Source organism: Cyanistes caeruleus, chromosome 28 (genome assembly GCF_971803275.1).
Source record: "Cyanistes caeruleus chromosome 28, bCyaCae1.hap1.1, whole genome shotgun sequence".
Lineage (NCBI taxonomy): Eukaryota > Metazoa > Chordata > Aves > Passeriformes > Paridae > Cyanistes > Cyanistes caeruleus.
This window is the reverse complement of record NC_141728.1, coordinates 5,243,720-5,263,151: the sequence shown is the minus strand read 5'-3', so window position 1 is coordinate 5,263,151 and position 19,432 is coordinate 5,243,720. Positions and strand designations below refer to the sequence as shown.

General features: G+C 48.8%; 2 protein-coding genes across 2 annotated transcripts in view; one reads left to right on the top strand and one right to left on the bottom strand.

The window, feature by feature from the left end:
• The window catches only part of LOC147649098 (olfactory receptor 14J1-like), a 124,017-nt gene that overhangs the window by 23,447 nt on the left and 81,138 nt on the right, over window positions 1-19,432 (bottom strand). The window lies entirely within an intron of this gene.
• On the top strand, window positions 823-9,239 carry LOC147649100 (uncharacterized). The gene is made up of 7 exons (XM_086865035.1): window positions 823-1,383; window positions 2,811-3,164; window positions 4,077-4,376; window positions 5,732-5,919; window positions 7,409-7,529; window positions 8,170-8,825; window positions 9,126-9,239. The coding sequence occupies exons 1-6, from the start codon at window positions 870-872 to the stop codon at window positions 8,238-8,240; spliced, it is 1,548 nt and encodes a 515-aa protein (XP_086721161.1). The 5' UTR covers window positions 823-869; the 3' UTR covers window positions 8,241-8,825; window positions 9,126-9,239.

Here is a 19,432-nt window from a genome sequence, read left to right as displayed (position 1 = left end):
AGTGGGAAAATTAATATTGTAAAGCCTCATTTGTTAAACCATGAGTGAAAAATAACCCTTCTTGAAAAGTAATCCAAGAAAAGATTTGGGTTGATTTTTTTTATTGTTTTTTTTTAAAAAAGAGAGGGGCAGATGTTGGAGTCTGAGATACAGAGTGTGTGCCCTTGTTTCTAATACTTAGTTCTAGGATTCCAAGAAACACTGAATTTCATATGACACGAAATTCATGAGCATGTTTTCATGGTGATACATGAAAACAAATGTTAAAGTTAGATAGGAAAAGTGTAAGTGTGTAGATTAGAAAGTTTCTTAAATCACTGGGTGAAAAAGTAGTTTAGAGAACAGGAGACAAGATGCAGGATTTAGGGTGTTGTCTCTTGTCCTTCTCCTTTCTTCTTCATGTTCTTCTCCGAGGGGTTTTTGGGTAGTAGTAAGTGATTGGGTAAAAAATGCCGCAGTGCAGCGCACAGGTGTTGGGTCATTGGGTCAAATATTTATTGGAATAAAGAAAAAAGGACTCCTCTGTCTCCTTTTTGGACATAAACCTCTGGCGTTTGTGGATTAATTTTCCTGACTGTTGTTTCTAAAACTAACTTGAATAACAGGTACAATTTAATTAGCAAAAATCAATTCCATTTACTGCAGTAACAATCTTTGTCAATTAGTGGAATTCCTATGTAATTTCTCGTTTCCCACATGCATTTTTCACCTCCTCTTACCTGGCCTTATCTCCCCTCAGGCCCCGCTCGTCCTCGCCGAGTCCGGCCCGCGCCGGGGCCGCGCCGGGCGCGCGCGGGGCCGAACGCAGCGCCCCCCTCAGGCCGTTGCGCCGCGGCCGTTGCGGCGCCAGTCGGAGACAGATCGGTGCCATGGCGGAGCTGCCGCTGCCCGCCGGACTCAATGCCAGCACCTTCCCCGCCAAGCTGTGGCGCCTGGTGAACAGCCCCCGCGTCCGCTCCGTGCGCTGGGACAGCCAGGCCCAGGGCTTGCTCATCGACCGCTTCCTCTTCGAGCGGGAGCTGCTCAGCCCGGCCGGCGCCCACGGAGGGGGCGGCCAGGGGGCGGGGGCGGCCCCGGACTCCTTCAAAGCCACGCACTTTGGCAGTTTCGTGCGCCAGCTCAACCTCTACGGCTTCCAAAAGGTGCCGGCATGGCTTGGCTCAGCTGTGCCGGGCGATGCCGGGGCTCTGCTCCACTTTATGAACCCGAACTTCCGCCGCGACCGCCCCGAGCTCCTGCTCGGCATCAAACGCCTGACCAGGGCCAACAGGCAGAGACTGGCGGCGGGGCTGGAGGTGCGGAGCCGCCAGCCCAGCCGCCTCCAGCGGCTCCCCACGGACCGGTCGCTGCCCGCCTTCCCCAGCGGGCAGCCGCCCAGAGCCGGTGAGACGGGGTGGGAGCTGCGGGCGCGGAGGGAGGCGTGGGCTTTGGCCGTGGGCGCTGCCCGGCCGGGCAGGAGCGGCCCCTGCCCGTGCTGGGGCTGCTCAGCGCTGCTGCCCCGGCCGGCACAGGGGCTGTCCTTGGGCAAGGCAGCTGTGCCGGCAGGGCCCGGGAGCTGTGCCGGGCTGCCGGGGGCTGCGGGACAGTCCCGCCGCGCCTGCGCTCGCCACACGCTGGCCCGCTCGGCCGGCAGCCGGCCCGGCCCTGTGCCGTGGCTGGCGCTGCTCATTGCGCGGCCCTGGGACGCTCGGGGAGCTCTCCGGGAGTGCGGCTGAGCCGAGGGCTTGGGCGTGCTCAGCCCCAGCGGGAGAGGGAGCCTCCTGTCCCATTTGGAGCAGAGGGGAGAAGAGCTGGCACTTGGGTTTCTGGCAGCTGCCTCCTGCCAAGGCTTGAACGGATAGGGGAGAGCTCAGTAGACAGGGAGCTGCTTGTTGCAAAGTGAATAAAATCCCATACACCCGTGTGTGTAGAGTTGTTTATTTCAGTGCTGGAGGTGAGGAGGATTTCTCCTCCTAATTCATCCACCATTGTCAATTGCTGTGATATATTTAATAATTATTGCTTGGTGTTACTATGTCATAACATATGGAAGTAATATACACATAGTGTATATTATAATGTAATATATATTATGTTTTGTATGTATCATATTTAATGTATTATAATGTATATTATACACTCTGGAACTAATTTACATAGTATAATCTCATGGCTATAGATAGTTCTTTTTCACTGTGCTTGTGCCTCCCCAATTTGGGGGTCGTTGGAGGTCTTTGACGAAGGCTTCCAAAGTCGTCTTTGCATCTCAACTTTTCAACTTTGTCTTCAGAGCATGCACAGCTACGGTGTTCCTTGGTCTGTCTGGTCCTCACCGGTCTAATTGCTTTATTTTGTGGCTAATTGGCTTGATGTTTGCTAATTTTTCATTAGTACTATACTTACCTATCTCTGAAACTGACCACCTGGTGAGATTTTAATTTTTTTTTCCCCCATCTCTCCAGCACTGAGCAACCAGTTAACCATATACTAGCCACTACAATGCATAGAAAGACGTCTATATCAGGTTAAATAGATACATGAAGTTATGATTCAGGTTCTGTTGATATCTGGTGATACAGATCTATCAGGTTATATTGGTATCTTCTAACTCAACCTATAGAAGCAGCTTGTAAGTTTGACTTAAGTTCTATAGGCATTAAACCCCCCCAAGACATGTGGTGATATTTTTCTTTCTCACCCTGTTTTGGGAGGAGGTGAGCTTTTGTCTTCCCTGACAAAAGCACACTTGCTGCCAAGGGAAACACAGCTGAGGAGCAGGAGTGACCCAGCCTTCCCTTTGCTTCCTTTCTTCTTCCCTCCCTGCTGCACAGCTCCCTTGCTCCAGAAGCGCGATGCTGCCTCACCTGAGGATTCAGAGCTGCCTCCAGGCCCTTGCAGGAGAAGTGCAGCTGCTCAGGAGAGGGAGGCTTCCCCAGCACCTGCCAAGAAAGTCTGTGCCACCTCTGGACTTGCTGGGGCTTCACCAGTGGAACCATCAAGAGAGCTCATCCAGAGATTTAATCTCCGCAAGCTCACGGTTCCACTGGTTCGCCTGGACCTGAAACGCCATCCTGAGCTCATGGTTCGCCTCACTCCAGTCGACCCTGAAGCTGCTTGCAGGGCCCTTGGACAGAGCAACAGCTGCTCATCTTCTCAGCAGCACAGCCCAGCCTGCCACCCATCAGGTAGGGAAAGAGTTTCTACCCTTCCTTTTCCAATAGCTCCTGGCAACTGAGCCTTTCAAGTGTTTTCCCTGAGTCCTCTGTCATGGCTAGATCTCAAGTGAGAATCACGGAGAAAGTGTACTAGGAAGTGGGACTGCGAATGCCAAAGGATTCTCTGCTCTTCCTGTCCTTCCTGCAGATGTGGAGCTTGTTCTGGGCATTTTCCAGACAGCCTGTCTGCTGAGGTGCAAGGGCAAGGTGAAAAATCTTGCCCGACAGACAAGTGGTCAGTGTTAGGTGAACTCCCCTGTTTCTTGGAATGAAGTCCAACTAGGACAGTGATAGGATATTGCAGATGTTTCAGACTGACTGGCCTGCAAATCGGGCCGTGCCATTGAAATGAACTCTGTGTGCCTCAGAACAGCTGCAGCTGCAGAACATGGCCTCACATACAAGGTTGCTTTTCGAATAAACTCCCAGTTGAATTTCTCAGTGTGTGCCTGAAGATGCGGGCTCTTCTTGGGTGAATGCACGTTCTGTGGCCTTCTGTGATGAGAAACTCCAGCAGCCAAATCTAAAAGCTGCTGGGGAGATAGGGAAGGCTGTGATTCTAAAGTTGTTGTGTGCCTTTGGAGCAGAAGGGAGAAGAGCTGGCAGCTGGCTTTCTGGCAGTTGCCTCCTGCCCAGGAATGGCAGCGGGACACTTTTCCCAGACAGATGAATAAGTACGGGAGAGCTGAGTAGACAAGGAATTGGTTGTTGCAAAGCTTCAGAACATGTGGGGAATTTTCTCCTTCTCACCCTACTTGGGAGGATGGGAGCTTCTGTCTTCCTTGGGAGAAGTACAGTTGCTGCCAAGGGAAACACAGCTGAGGAGCAGTAGTGACCCAGCCTTCCCTTTGCTTCCTTTCTTCTTCCCTCCCTGCTGCACAGCTCCTTGGTGCCAGAAGCGCAGTGCTGCCTCACCTGAGGATTCAGAGCTGCCTCCAGGCCCTTCCAGGACAAGTCCAGATCCTCAAGGGCATGAAGCTTCCTCAGCACGTGCCAAGAAAGTGTTTGCTACATCTGGACTTGGGGTTTCATCAGGCCAGCCAGGCACACACAGATTTCAATTCCAGCCAGAGCTCATGACTCCAGCATTTCCTGCGCACCATCAAAGCACTTCTGCGGCCTCTCCAGAGAGTAGCAGCTGCACTTCTCCAGAGCAGCACTTGCCAGCCAACATCCCATCAGGTACGGAATGTGTTTCTCCCCTGGCTTTTCAGAAAGATCACAAAAAGTGACTGAAGTATTTTGCCGCGGTGCTGTCATGTGTCCATTTGATTGTGACAATCAGGTGTCAAGGGTACTAGGAAGCAGGATCATGAATATCAAAACAATCTCTGTCTGCTTTTCCCGTCCTTGCTGCAGATTTGGAGGATGTTCTGGCCATTTTCCAGGCAGCCTCTGTGTAGAGGTCAAAGGGCAAGGCAAAGAACATTTCTCCACAACTGGTCGGTGTCAGGTGAACTCCCATTTTTCTTTGGATGAAGCCAAACTAGGACTCTGGTGGGATATTGCAGAGTTTACAGATTGTCTTTTGTTGAGATGAAATACAAGGGATGGGACCACCGTGCTTTGAGATGATTTATTGCTTAAGTAGCCCAATAAGAGATCAGTCCTGAGGCGTGAGATTTACAGGCAACAAGTCAACCACAGCTCAGGAAGTTACGAGTTTCTTCTCCGCATGGCAATATATAACTTTTTAGTGCAGTAGACAGTTGACACCAAGTTTGTTTTCACTTATTAAGCTCTTATCACCTTTACTTGATTTTGCCACACTGCGTCTGTCTTTTAACCAACGAGCTCACAGGTCACGTATTCACACACACTTCTGTTACAGTTTCTAGATCTCTAACTTACTTTAAATCACACTATTACACTTGATACCTCCAACTATTTTACTTAATAGAATTTCTTATTTCCTCTAGGCATATTCTTACTTGCAACTGTAAGAACATAGGTTTAGAATTACTCTACCTAATGTCTGTGTACTTTCATCACTCCATCAATCCAGGCTTTTTCTAAGGCTGCAGATTTTCCATTTCCAACAGTCTCTCCCGCAAATAATGCTATGAAATTTCAGTGCACGCTGGGAGTCCCCAGAACAGTTGCAGCTGCAGACCATGGCCTCACCTCCATGGTTGCTCCTTAGAATAAACTCGCAGTTTATGTTTAGCATGTGTGTCTGCACCTCTGGCCTCTTCCTGGGTGAATGCACTTTCTGTGGTCTCTTGTGATGAGAAACTCAAGCAGCCAAATGCCAAAGCTGCTGGGAAGATGCAAAAGGCTGTGATTCAAGGTGATTATGTCTGTGTGCATGTCTAGATCAGTTTCCCAAGCCATACTTTAATCTATGTACACGTCAATTAGGATAATACTTTTGAAGGGGAAGAGCTCACTCTTCCAATTCCCTGGGAAGTTTTTAATACCTTTCTGGAGTTGAGGTTGCTGTGTGCTTCCTGTGATGTTTGATCCAAGGCAGCAATAAAGCTCTGCGTCCCAAAGCCTCATTTTGGAGCCTCACCCATGTTTTTGGATTCTTCCAGCTGCCCCGGGCACTTCAGTCCCCAGTGCTCCAGCTGGCAGTGCTGGTTATGCAGCATGGAGAGCCCCAAGCTGGGTCTGGAGTACTCCTGGGGAAGAGGAATTGCCACCGCTGGATCTGGACCTTGTTCTGGAGACACTGGAGGAGATGCTTTCACCATCTGTGCCTGAAAGGTCTCCCTCTGCTCAGGTAACTCCATTGGACAGGGATGAGAGGGGCTGGACTGAGAGCTTCTGAATGTTGTTGCATGGCTGAGAAGCAAAGGCTTCTTGAATTCAGCTGGGAATGGACACGGAGGGATTTGCTTGGTAAAGCAAGATTTGCTAAGGAAGAGGGAATGAGAAGGGGGGATAGCCCTTAAGTGAGGATGAGAGGTGTTTGCCAGGTTTGGATGCTCCTTTTTCTGGGAAGAATCCCTGGTGCAGGGGTATTTGTGGGGAGGAAGTGGAAGCTTGGTGGGTTCTAACAGGCTTTGTTTGATGGGAAAGAAGAGAAGAGCGTTTGGAGAATTGCCACTGAAGGCAGAGTGGGAGGGGCACACGAGAGGTACCAGCAGCAGATGTGGGCTCTGCCTCTCTTGGGCTGGAAGGCCAAGGCAAAGCAAGGGCTGGGCTGCAGCTGCTCCTGCAGCTGCTGCTGCTGCTGTGTGAGCCCTGCTGTGCGTGTGGGCATTGCCAGAGCTGTGTGTGGGGATGGGCTGGAGCTGCAGCTGTCTTGCCCTTTCAGGAACCTGGTGCCTGCAGTCCAGTTTCCAGCTGGGAAATGCTCAGCTGGGCAAACTGGCCAGTCTTGCTCTCCATGTTCCAGAGCTCAGTCACCTTGTGGGAAGAAGAGATGGGTGTTGCCAGACAGTCCCTACAAAGCTGCAGCCTGCATGAGACTGTTATGCTTTGGGCTGTGGTGGCAAGAGCACATCCCTGTGCCAGGAGCTAGCAGGACTCCATCCTTAGCGCCCACTCCATGGCTTGAGTGTCATCCCCACGCTCAACAGCCTTGTCAGCCTTGACAGCTCTTGGAGCGTGTTGGAGAAGTCAGTGTTTTGGACTGTTGAAGGCCTCTGGGGCCCAGAGCTCCTTGTTAGGAAGAAGGGATGAAGTGTGTGAGCCGTGGAGTCTTCAGGGGGCAGATGTCTTGGTTTTGAGGCCCCATGACTTGTGTGGTTGGTGAGAAGGACAAGGTTGGTGCTGGCCATGAAATGGTTAAGGACTCCTTTAAGCCCAGGGGCTCTTCCTGTGTTGAAGAGCAGTTCAATCAGGGCCCATTAGTCCTTGTGTCTGACAGATTCCCTCTTGGACTTTAGAATCCCTTTTTTCTTTTTTCTCTCTTCCCAGACTGGCCTGGAGTGTTCAGTTTCTGCATTGGCACAGGCCTTTTTGCATCTTCTTCTACAGCTTTGCCAAAGAATTTATCTTCTTTCATTTAACATGCAGACCCATTGCATGGGTAGATTTATTCTTGAGGAAGGGCAGACTGGAGGTGGGGAGGGGGATTTTTTGGAACTGCCCATATCTTCTTGCCAAGTGCGATGAGCCTTTGTCTTCTGCAAACTCCCGCGTATATACCAGTTTTCAAAAGCAATTTGTTGGTGCACAGAAGGAAATCTGGCAGGCTCTGATTGTATCCCTGCAGAATCTATTGGTTGATCTTTGCGTTTCCTTCTTTCTGTTTTTCTTTTCAGGTCAATGCTAGTGTTGCCCGTGGCTCTTCAGGAGGGGAGGCTGTGAACAAGGCTGCAGCAGAGGGAGCTTTGCCTGCTTGCGGGAGCCGTGTGAATGTTTGCCAGGAGCCCGAGGAGCTTGGTAAGGAGTGAGCCCAGCGTGGTTTAGAGAGATGGGAGACAGCTGCTCTGAGCCTGCCTCTGGCAGGAAGGGAGATCAGAAGAGTTGAGTTCTTGTCTCAAGCAGGGTTGGTGCTTCCTGGTGCCTTTAGTTCCAATCCTGCACTGGCACAAGCTCCCCGAGCCCTGCCCCTCCATGCTTTTCCAGAGGCTCTGACACCGAGTCCTCTGCTGTGGCAAGAGAGCCGGCAAGAAACCTGAGCTGGTGGCAGTTGTGTCACCAAGCTGTGTGTCCCAATTGGTTCCCAGCTCACAGCAGCCTTCAGCTTCAGCCACTGCAGTGAGGACTGACGTCTCTGCGTCAGCCCAGAGAAAGAACAAGGCTGGGCTTCTTTGTGGCAGCTGGCACTGTCTGTGTTTCAATCTCTCGGGGGTGCCATTTGCACTGGGAGTGTTCTGAATTGATTGGCGTACTTCAAAACTTCACAAGACTGGAAAACTTGGAAGGATCCCTGTTCCCTTTAAAGAGCAGGCTTCAAATTCTCAAGTGAGAGTGTGCCTTTCAGGCCATCTTTGACAGCCTTTGCTAGCAGGACAGTTTACTTGCAAAGGGAAAGCTACACGGAGGCCAGCATTGACTGAGAGTTGCCTTTCCTTCCCAGATATCCATGTGATCTACCTTGCCAGAAGGGCTGCCCTGCGTGGCAAGAAGGATCAGAGGGAGAGCCTGTGACCATCGGGCAGGTGGCATCCCTCTGTTTATAGATCTAGTTAGAGATATTTTATCTTGATTTATTTATCCATATAGTTCCAAGTATAGATGGATAGAGTTGTATTTAGAGGTGTATCTATTACTACATCTGTATAGTTTGTATGTATAGTTATGGATGTGATAGGATTTTATTTCTATGTGTACAGTTACATTTATAGATTTTTAAAATTGCATTGATATATGTAGAGAGTAACATTTAGATGCGCACACAGTAAATTTCTAAATGTGCATAGTTCTTTAGTTAGAGCTCTATGGATGTAGAGGTCCATAGATGGAGCTGTGTAGGCCTAGGCTGCATTTTTGCCTCTTTCCCCCCTGGCTGCCTTTTTCATCTCTTGTTTTTCCCGCTGTGCCCCTTGTGTCCCCCTGTGCTGGGTCCGAGCTGGGGCCGGGCCAGGCGGAGCAGCAGTTGCAGCCCTGGCTGTCCCTGGAGCGGTGGGAGCTGCCGCTGGCCCCAGGCACTGTCCTGTGAGGAGCTGCTGAAGGACGCTGAGACTGAGGGGGCTGAGGAGGCGCTGATGCTGAAGGGACCTTGCAAACCTTGAGGTGTGAGGGGCACTGAGGGCTGTGGGGGAGCAGAGGGCCATGGTGGCACGGAGGTGACAGAGGCACGGGCTGAGGGCTGTGCCGGCTCTGAGGGGACACAACGGCTCAGAAGGGACTGAGCCGGGGGAGAGGCCTGGGAGAGGCCCAAGAAACTGAAGAGGGGGCTGGGGCTTTGCCGAGAGGACGGCGGGGCTGAGGGGATGGAATGGAGGGGGCCAGGAGGGAGCACACAGAGCTCAGGGACTGCAGCTCTGCCAGGCCTTGCAACCAATTGCAGAGCCTCCACTTTTGCCACCACAGCTGTGCTGAAGAGCTTGAGGAGAGCCAGACACTGAGAGGAGCCAGCAGGGAGAAGCTGAAGGCCTGGAGCAAGAGCAGTGAGCAGGGATGTGCTGGGGCCACGCGAGAGCCTGGGTGAGGCCCCAGGGCTGGTGAGGCCGGGCAGGGCTGAGGGTGGCGTGGGCTTTGGCCGTGGGCGCTGCCCGGCCGGGCAGGAGCGGCCCCTGGCCGTGCTGGGGCTGCTCAGCGCTGCTGCCCCGGCCGGCACAGGGGCTGTCCTTGGGCAAGGCAGCTGTGCCGGCAGGGCCCGGGAGCTGTGCCGGGCTGCCGGGGGCTGCGGGACAGTCCCGCCGCGCCTGCGCTCGCCACACGCTGGCCCGCTCGGCCTGCTTGTTCTTGCCAACCCTCCTGGGGAGGCTCGGAGATTTTCGCTTCCCTGCTGGAAGTGCAGCTGCTGCCAAGGGAAAGGTCTCAGCACTGACTCACTGTTCCCTTTGCCTCCCAGATGTCCCATCTGCTGTCCCTGTCCAGGAGAGCTGCTCTGCATGGGAGGGAAAGACCGAGGGAGAAGCTTTGAAGATGGGGCAGCTGATTTGTTCTTATGCAGTTGTATGGATATTTAGACTGGGACAGTGACATTTGTATATTTTTAAATAGTTTTGTTTTATATATCTATATGTATATATATTGTGTGAAATATGTAATATTTAATCTGTATTTCCATCTGTAGATTGTTCTATATGTATATGTAGAGGTATTTAGTTCTATTTAAACACGTATGACGAGGTATAGTTGTATAATTCTGTCTATCGAATTCTTAGTACAGGGTTATTTAGAGGGGGACACTGATAATTTTGTATTTCTATATGGGCTGTAAGCTTGTAGTAATCTGTAATAAATTAAGTTGTTAAACACCTCATTAATCTTTGTCTATAGTGACTTGTAGAGGTTAGCAATAAGTGAAGCTTTTGCTAACTGAAATTGGTATTTGTATATTTTTACATGGCACTGTTGTGCTAATATAATAAATGAATTTTTAAAACTTAATGGAGATTTTGATAGTTCTGTATTGTCAGTGCAGGTGTAGCAATTTGTAATAAATGACATTTTTCAACTGAAATGGATTCATGTGTATTTGTAGCTCAGCTGTGCGGCTGCAGCAATCTGCAAGCAATGACATTTATCAGCTGAGATGGGTGGTTTGTGATTTGTGCTCTCCAAAGCAATGGGCAGATGGAAATGCCCTGACGCTGGAGGATTTTGGTGATGAAAATCTCCAGCCACACCCAGCACATGCCCCACTTGCGCTCAGGCTGGGCAAGGAAAGCGCAGATTTGGGCTGGCAGCAGAGCCACACGTTGGCTCAGAACTCGCTGCACAGGCCTGCTGAGAAAACTCTGGGACTCTGCTGCGCGTACAACTCCAAGCAGGAGGCAGCAGGGCAGGAGAAAGCATTCACAATGAAAAAACAAAGAGAAATTGTGTCCAAACAGATGTGAGGATACTCTGGGAGTTTGATCAAATGCTCTAACTCACCACTGCCTGGGCTCATCTTCAGCAAAACTGGTTTGTTAAAAGCTGAACACCTTCCAGGAAAGAGAGATTGCACTTTCCCCTCCACTTGCCTTGCTGTGTGAGTGGAAGATGTCCTTCCCACAGGGAATTTTTGCCCTTCAGCACCTCCCTCACTCCCATGAAATCAAAGATTGTGTGCTACCGCGTGGCACCATAAAGGAAAACAGCCCTGCCCTGGTGACAGTGTGTGCAAAGTCTTCCCTCCTCCTGTCCCCACCTGGCACAAACTGAACCATCCCCTTGCTGTCCAAACTGCGCCTGAGGTGAGTGAGGGCTCCAGGAGCTCAGGAGGGTGCAACACCAGCACAGGTGGGAAGGTTTTGCAAAGCTTCCTAAGCATCAGTGAACTTTGGCTTTGCCGCTCTTCCCCTGCAATATTGTCCTACTCATGAACGGTCTTGGAGGACACCGTGCCACCAGCTCCCGCAAGTGAAGTTTGTTTTCTTCAGGGCTGGAATGGAGGAAAATGCAAATGGTTCTTTTTAGAGTGAAATTTGGGGTTTGGTGCAGCTGGGTGAGGTCCCTTATTTGCTGTGGAAAGTAGAGGAAAAGCTTTAAATTCCCAACAGAAGCTGACTGCCAGCCCACACAGAGACCTGAATGAGGCCCAGGTGTGCTTGCTGCACGCTGGTCCAAGGGAAAAGCTGGAACAAAGTCCCCTTTGATTGGAGATTGAGCCTCTGTCCTGATGGGACACTTGTGCTTGGCTTCTTTTTCTCCCTTGGACTGAGACTGATGAGAGAGAGGCAGTTTTCTCTTGTTCGCACTCGGTTGTTTATTCTTCTTTGATCTGCATTACATGCATACAAGGTACAAGGAGCTACGTGCACTAAGATATAGAAAGGTGCCAAATGGCTAACAAAGATCTTCAAGGTTTTTATATGTCCATTTCCCCAATTAACAAATGCCAAGTCAATTATTTTTCTTAGTGACCCAATGACCCAACACCTGCTCACTGCACTGCGGCATTCCTTATGCAATCACTTACTACTACCCAAAAACCTCTAGAAGAAGATGAAGAAGGAGATGAAGAAGGAAAAGGAGACAACGCCCTAATTCCTCCATCTCGCCTCTTCTTTCTTAAACTAGCTTAAATCTTAAAGTTTAATTTTCTCACCCAGTGACTTAAGAAAACTCTCTAATTGACACACTTGAATCACAGGCTGATTCAAGGGGGAGTTTCCTGTTCTTGTGAAAAGACAATCCAAATAACCTTTTTGCTGTACATCCTGGAGGAGGCTGTGCAGTTAAGAATGAAATGACATTTCTTTGAAGAAGTATCTTGAAAGAGCTTTTTGTATTATCAGAAGCAGCTAAACTGATATTGACCTCCACAATGAAAAATGCACAACCATTCATGTGTCTTCATCTGGCCACAATTCAGAGCTGCAACTCCAAAATCTCATCCAATATGTTGCTATACTGTAAACAAGGAAGGAGAGCAGGAATACCAACATTTCTCATCAGTCTTTTGGCTTGGAAAGACCATGGAATTGATGCTCCCTTAGCTGTCAGCCTAAACTCTGCTGTGCAAACCTTAGGTCTACCTTGGACCTTAGAAACTTCTTTAGCACCAACTTAGGTGCAAGGTTGGTATAAAACCCTTGAGGCATCACCCTGATTTAGGGTGACAGAACTTCACTGTTCCAACACAGAATTGACTTGATTTGCTCCTGCAAGTCATTTGCACGGTGGAAGTGAAATCAGTGCCGTGCTATCTGGATGTGGTGGCACTTCACACCTATCCTGAGAGACAACAGGGAAACATATTTGTTTCTATTATACCATTCCATCTAAGTCTCTGGTTTGAGAGCAAAAGGAAAAGAAAGGGCTTTGTCCAGTGTGCTGGCTAGAAGAAACCTCTAGAACCAGCAATTCATTAGTGGTCGCTACTAACTTCGGCATATTGGAATTCGATTCCCTGGAGTGGTATGGATTGGATCAAGAAGGGGGAAGAGGGAAAGTGAGATCAAAGGCACAAGTGCTTTGAACTGAGTGTTGGCAAACTAACAATGTACCCTGTGATGCTGATGCAGTCAAAAGATCAGGGTGGGATGCCTTTAAGAGAAAATCTGCAGCTGATTCCAGCCATGGATCCCCTGAAGGATAGCCCTGCTGCCGAGAAGATGAACTCCCTCGCCGCAGGCCGCAACCCTGTGGGCATAGGCAGAGGCACAGGAGTACATGTGTGGGGAACCCTGGTGGTTCTGAGTCTGATCATGGGCAGAACTATCAGTCTGCTCTCCAGGAGTTACCCCAGCGTTGAGAAGCAAAGCTCAACCCAAGACTGTAGGCAGTGTTTTAAAAACACCCTGGAAAAACAAAGGCTCACAGAAACCCTGGCATATGGCACACACTAGGACTGCAAAATGGGCAGCAAAATAGGGGAGTGTGAGCATAACCACACTCGGTATCAAATGTGCCAAATCAAAAAAAGAGTAACCTGCCATGACCCAAGAGTGACAGCTAAAAATCGGTGGTTAGAGGTGCAATCTACAGCAGAAAGGAAGAAAATCCTGGCCCATGCATGACACAAATGAGCTGCTGGATTAGAGCCTGTTGTTCCCACTTGGAACAAATGTGACCATGCAGTATGTATCGGAGGGAGAATGGAATCAATGGTTATGGCACATTCCCAAATGAGTGCAATATGCTATCATCACAGCCAACCAAAAGTGTGTAGGATGGGAGGGAAAAAGTATTGGGTTGGAGAAAATCTGAAATATGGTCAAATAGTTTCTCTCAGCAATGAGCCCGTTATAACTAACCTTCTCGACAGTAATGATGAGCAAATTTGCTTATGATACAGTAAAACTTTCTGTTCTGCAAGAGATGGAGAAGGAGTAGATCCAGAAAGTCAATGAAAACAGACAGCTCAAGAATCAGAGAAACAAAAGGCAGAGGCAAAAAAAGAAATAGAACAAGAACAGCTAAGAGCATTAAATGAACCATAGGAAGAGTTAGAACTTGGTAACTAGTATGGTAATTGGAACCTACCTACCTACCTCAAACAAGAACCTTTTTGTAGATCTAATACAAGAGATGGCTACAGAATTAGGATGATCTGATTGTTGGATTTGTGGAGGGCTGAAATCAGCTGAGAAATGGCCATGGAAAGGTGAGAGCTTAGCTCCAGAGCAACTTCTAAAATGGAATCCTACCTCAATTTCCAAAACATCAAAATGACCCCAAGGGTGGGTTTTAGATCATCAAATAATTGGAAGAGTTTGTATCAGCAGGGAAGGAAAAAGATCTACTGAAGTAGTAGGATATACTCCTTGCACATTCACTTGAACAGTGAATTCAAAGAACAACACCAGAGCCTGGCAACCAGAAACCCCCACTGGATACTGGAGTCAAACAAAATAAAAAAAAGACAAATTGTGATTGGAATTATCAGATCAAATTATGTTGGCACAAAAGTCCTGAAGCTAATCCTTACCAATCCTTCAAAAGCTTAAAGAATTCCTGGGATAAAGCAGAAACTGTCAATGACCAATGGAAAGCACCTGATGGAATCTACTGGATATGTGGGGAAAAAGCATCCAGTGAATTACCCTGCAGGTAGAAAGGACCCTGCACTCTGGGAATGATTTGACCCTCCTTTTTGCTCCCAAAGTCCCAAAGTAAACTATTAGGGGCCCCCTATATGAGAGCCTGGGCAGAGAAAAAAGAGAGCTGAATCTTGAGTTTCCAAAAGCAGGAGGGAATCACAAGTGGGGACAAGATGAGTGGCCTGCAGAGAGGATAAGAGCTTGGCAATAGCCCAGCAACTTGGGCTCAAGACGGGAGCTGGGGATACAGGAGCCCAATTTACCTATTCAACTGACTAGGAAGACTTCAAGCCATGGTAGAAATTGTATCAAATCATAGCTCTGATGCTCTCGAGTTATCAGCTAAACAGCATTCACTAATGCAAGCATTTGTGTATCAGAACCAAATTGCTTTGGACTACTTGTTAGCAGAAGAACGGGAAGTCTGCAGCAAGTTCAATGAATCTGAATGCTGTGTAGAAAGAGATGACGATGGAGAAACCATAAGAAACCTTGCAGCAGAAATGAAGCAAGTGGCACATGTAGCGGTTCAAAAATGGAATTCTATCCTTCAAGCTTCTTGCTGGGATCAGTTGTTTGGGGGGAATTGTGTTGGGAAAGATTGGTGGAAAAAATGAGGACTTTTAATACGATGTAAAAGAATGGGGCTCTTATTTCTGCCTTGTCTCATCCCATGTGTTATCCGATTCATCCATTCTGTTGTCTAAGGCATGCAAATGGCAGCAATGCCCATTGATCCTGAGTTAGCTCCAATAAAAACTGGCCAATCCAAGGGAATACCCAAAATATCTAAAAGAATGGAATTGAAAGAAAAGAAAGAGAGCAGAGCTGCTGAAGCTCAGGCCAGATTTAAAGCTCAGACACAACTATTTGACAAGTAGCATGAAGCTACTGCACAGCCAAAATACAGCTCAGGATACAATAGGCATTACCTGCATTGATGTACAATTAAGCACCCAAACAAAAGAATCAAATACTAAAATAACCAATCTTATAAAAAATCATTCATTGTAAATATTGATTAAGAAAAAAGTTAACTGTATCTAAATTGATCCTAAAAGCACAAATTAATTAATTCATAAAGAAAGCAGGGGGACTGTGATCCATAGCATGAATAAAATCGGTCTAAAGTTATAATCTTGTCTGACAAGAATCCTAGCATATTTCCAGGAAACCTTCCCTGACGAGATTCTAGTGACATGCAGCAAGGCCAACATGAATATTCATCTGCAAGGGGCATATCTCCAAGAAACCTCCGTCCCATAAGATTAGAACGATATGCACTCATAAATATTCACCTGCAAGAAGTGTATTTCCAAGAAACCTGATGAAATGACAACATATACGCCCAAAACAGCATGAATATTTGTCCGCAAGCAGTGTACTCCAAAGGAGCCCTGAAGAGCCTGAAAACATATAAAAAGCACCTTGGGACAGTTGCAGTTTGTGAAGCACGGTGGGGAAGTGCTGCAGAGCCTCCTCCCTGTCTCACCCGGTGCTGTTCGCCTGGCACAGCCCCAAACTGATTTTTGCTTATGGTTTCCTTTTGATGATTGTAATTTGATTCTAGAATAAATTTCTTCTTTTTACTAATCAAATTGGCTAATCATTTATAACAAATGAAATTAGAATTTTGACAACTAGGTCCCTTGAGCTAATAACAGTTGAATTAAAAATGAATACAATTTAGTAAATTGAATAGTAATTTGGTATAAAAGAATATAGTTTAGTAAAAGAATACAATTTAGTTAAAAATTATCATTTATATATATGTAATTTTCCAGTAATTAAGTATGATTAAAGCATAAGCAAGAAATAAACCGGGTTATGGGGAGGGCTTGTTACCACACCTCACATACAGAACTGACCGGGGCACGGAGGCTTCCCACCATGCCTCACGTACAAAACAAAGCCCTTCAAGCTAAACTTGTATACTGTATGCTTATACATATTCATTAATGTTTGCCATAAGTTTCCTCCTATTTCTGATTTTTCTGATTTTACGTCACTATTCTTCACGGCACACGCTCCACTTGTTGTTAGGGGGTCTTCAGTCTTCTTTTGGTGGTCTTTTGGTGAAGGCTTCTCCTCTTCCTCGTTCTCCTTTGGATAACCTTTCAGGTTTGTGGGTGCGTACTAAGTGTTGTTATGTAAGTCTACTCATTAGTCTGATATTTACTGATTTTTAGGCCCAATGCCTAAAGTCATTCTAATTTTGTCCATCTCAAGGCCATTTTCCTCTTGGGACATCACTTATCTTCCAGACTACATCCTGTACCTCAGTTTTAACATGTAACATCAGTAAAGGGGTGCATCTGCCTTGTAACACTGATTCTTTTGGTTGCCTTTTATAATAACTTTAATAACAATTACAATTTAGTTAGCACAAATCAATTCCATTTATTACACCACTCTCCAAGGTACCCAAAATTTGAAAATAGATCCCCCTCTGCTGTGCTGACAATTTCACACCCATTTTCCTTGATGTTAAGCTGCCAGCACAGCAAAAATCCACCCTCCCCTGCAGCAAAAGCAACAACTTAACAAACTAAAGATCAAAGTTCCAGGGCCAGTCTCAGGGACAGGGTGCTTTCCACAGCCAACTATCCTGGCCTGTAGGTTCGTGGCCCCCCCTCCAGCACCCCCGGGGAGCAATGCACCCTTCCCACAACTTGTGAGCACCCTCAGCCTAACTTGGGGTACACTCACCCTCCTTTGGTCCATTGGACAGGGGCTGCAGGGAAGTCCTCCTCAGGGAAGTGCTCCTCTGGATGCTCGAGGGTTATCACTTCCTCCCCCAAGAGCCAGTGGAGAAAAACCGCTCTGCTGCACTTGGAGGCAGCTGAGGGCCAGAACTTGTTGGATAAAATCCACAGTTGGTCCGTGGGGTCCGTTCACAGGGCCCCACGTTGGGCACCAGCTCTCGCATCTCACCGGAGCTGATCTGGCTCTGTCACTGGGGCCTGCACAGGAGTGGGTCACACCCCAGGAGCAGGATGAGCCCAGGTGTGACTAGAGTACTCACTCTACGGCTTTGGGCTGTCAGTCTGTGCTCTGAGGAGGCAAGGACGAGAGGGAGGTCTTTTGCATGGGATAACAGAGGATTTATTGCTCTGAGGAATCTTGGGGGCAAAAGAAAATGCGAGCGTGCAACAGCTGAAATAGGGAGGTGGTTCAAAGGGAGGGTCCAAAGCATCAGCTAATCAGAGATATCCTGGGCAGGGTAAAAGGCAGGGTTCACAAAATCATCATCCAATTGAGGCCCAAAGCACCAAGGATCCACTGTGACACTGCAGGGCCCAAAGCACCAAGGATCCACTGTGACTCCACGGAGTGTCATGGAACCGTGGAGACCATTGTGACACTGCAGGGCCTCATGGAACCATTCTGACACCAAGCTGGCTGGGAGTGTGGATGTGCTGGAGGGCAGGAGGGCTCTGCACAGGGAGCTGGACAGGCTGGATGCAGGGCCCAAAGCCAACAAGGTGAGGTTGAACAAGACCAAGTGCCGGCTCCTGCACTTTGGCCACAACAAGGCCTGCAGTGCTCCAGGCTGGGGCCAGAGTGGCTGGACAGTGGCCAGGCAGAAAGGGAGCTGGGGCACTGATGGACAGCAGGCTGGACATGAGGCAGCAGTGTGCCCAGGTGGCCAAGAAGGCCAATGGCCCCTGGCCTGGATCAGGAATGGTGTGGCCAGCAGGAGCAGGGCAGGGATTCTTCCCCTGTGCTGGGCACTGCTGAGGCCACACCTCGAGTGCTGTGTCCAGTCCTGGGCCCCCAATTGAGGAAGGCCATGGAGGGGCTGGAGCGTGTCCAGAGAAGGGCAACAAGGCTGCTGAGGGGTCTGGAGCACAAGTCCTGTCAGGAGTGCCTGAGTGTGGTGGGTTTAGCTCCAGCTAAAATCACCAGAGTACTTCCTTCTTTCTTGCTCCGAGATATGGATTAGCAGAAGGGCAGAACAGGCTTAAAACTTAAAAGGAATGAAGAAACGTTATGGTCAGGTCTACAAGAAGAAGAAACAAGAATAAAATTCCAGAAACTTTTCCTCCCCCCCACACAACCTTTCCTTTCCCAAGAGACACGGCAGAGACAAAACCTGGGATGTTAAAGCAGTGCCAACTATACAATAGTCTTTTCATCAGTCTGTGCGGGGAGAGGAGTTTTCTCCTGTCATGCCATGGAGAGTTCTCCACAAGAAACAGTTTTCTTGTGGCTTTCCATTTGTACAAATGGCAGTCACCAGGGAACAAACTCTGCCCTCTCCTCCCATTTTCACACCACTCAGAGGTGTGTTCATGGGCCATGAGCTAAAGGGGTATTATTTTCAGGATGAATTATTCAAATGCAAAAGTCCTCTTCATCTCTGAGAATAGAGGTTTTCTTCTTCTCTCCTTGGGGGAAAAGGGTCTTCATGAGCTCTCATCTCCCCCTCTCTCTCTGTTCATGCTCTCATGGGATCACAGCTACTCCACCATCTGCTTGGCTTCATCAATGGATACCTTTGCCCAGATCTACAGCTTGAATACTTCAATCCCCCAATACTCTTTCATGAGTTAACGGAGTTATTTTTCAGAATATTATTATTCATCTCCATGGCCCTACCAAAAGAATATTTCATCTTACTAAAGCATCTCCTCATTGTCCTTCCATCTGAGGCTTGATTCCTTCTTTTACTGACCTTGATGTTTCACGCTGTCTTTTTCCGTGTCACTTGGTTCTTTTCTTTTCCTGGAGAGAGGATTAAAGTCTGCAGGTCTCCTGTGTGTAGTGCAAGGGTTAAATGTGTCCCAAGCCATGGCAGGCAGTGGTGGTGTGGGATTTCAGGTGTGGCTGGTGCCAGCTCTCAGGAGCTGTCTGTGCGGGCCGGGGGGCAGGGGGGGTGTTGGCGAGTGTCATCAGCCGTGGCCTGGCCCAGCCTGGGGGCCGGGGGCTCCCCTGGGAAGGGCTTTGGCCACCCCGCTGGAACGGGACCCGGAGGGCTTCCCGGGAAAGCCAGCACCGCAGCAGAGCCTGGCCTGGCCTGGGGGGGATCCCGCAGTCTCCATCTCCCCCCGGGAGCAGCTGGGCTCCGGCCCAGCCCCCCCCCAGGCCGCACAGGCCACGGGGGAGCGGGGCCAGCCACACCACAGCTCTGCTGCCTTTCAAGGCTGCAAAGAAAGAGACCAGGTCCTGGCCTTGGGGGTTTAAAAGGTGGCATTC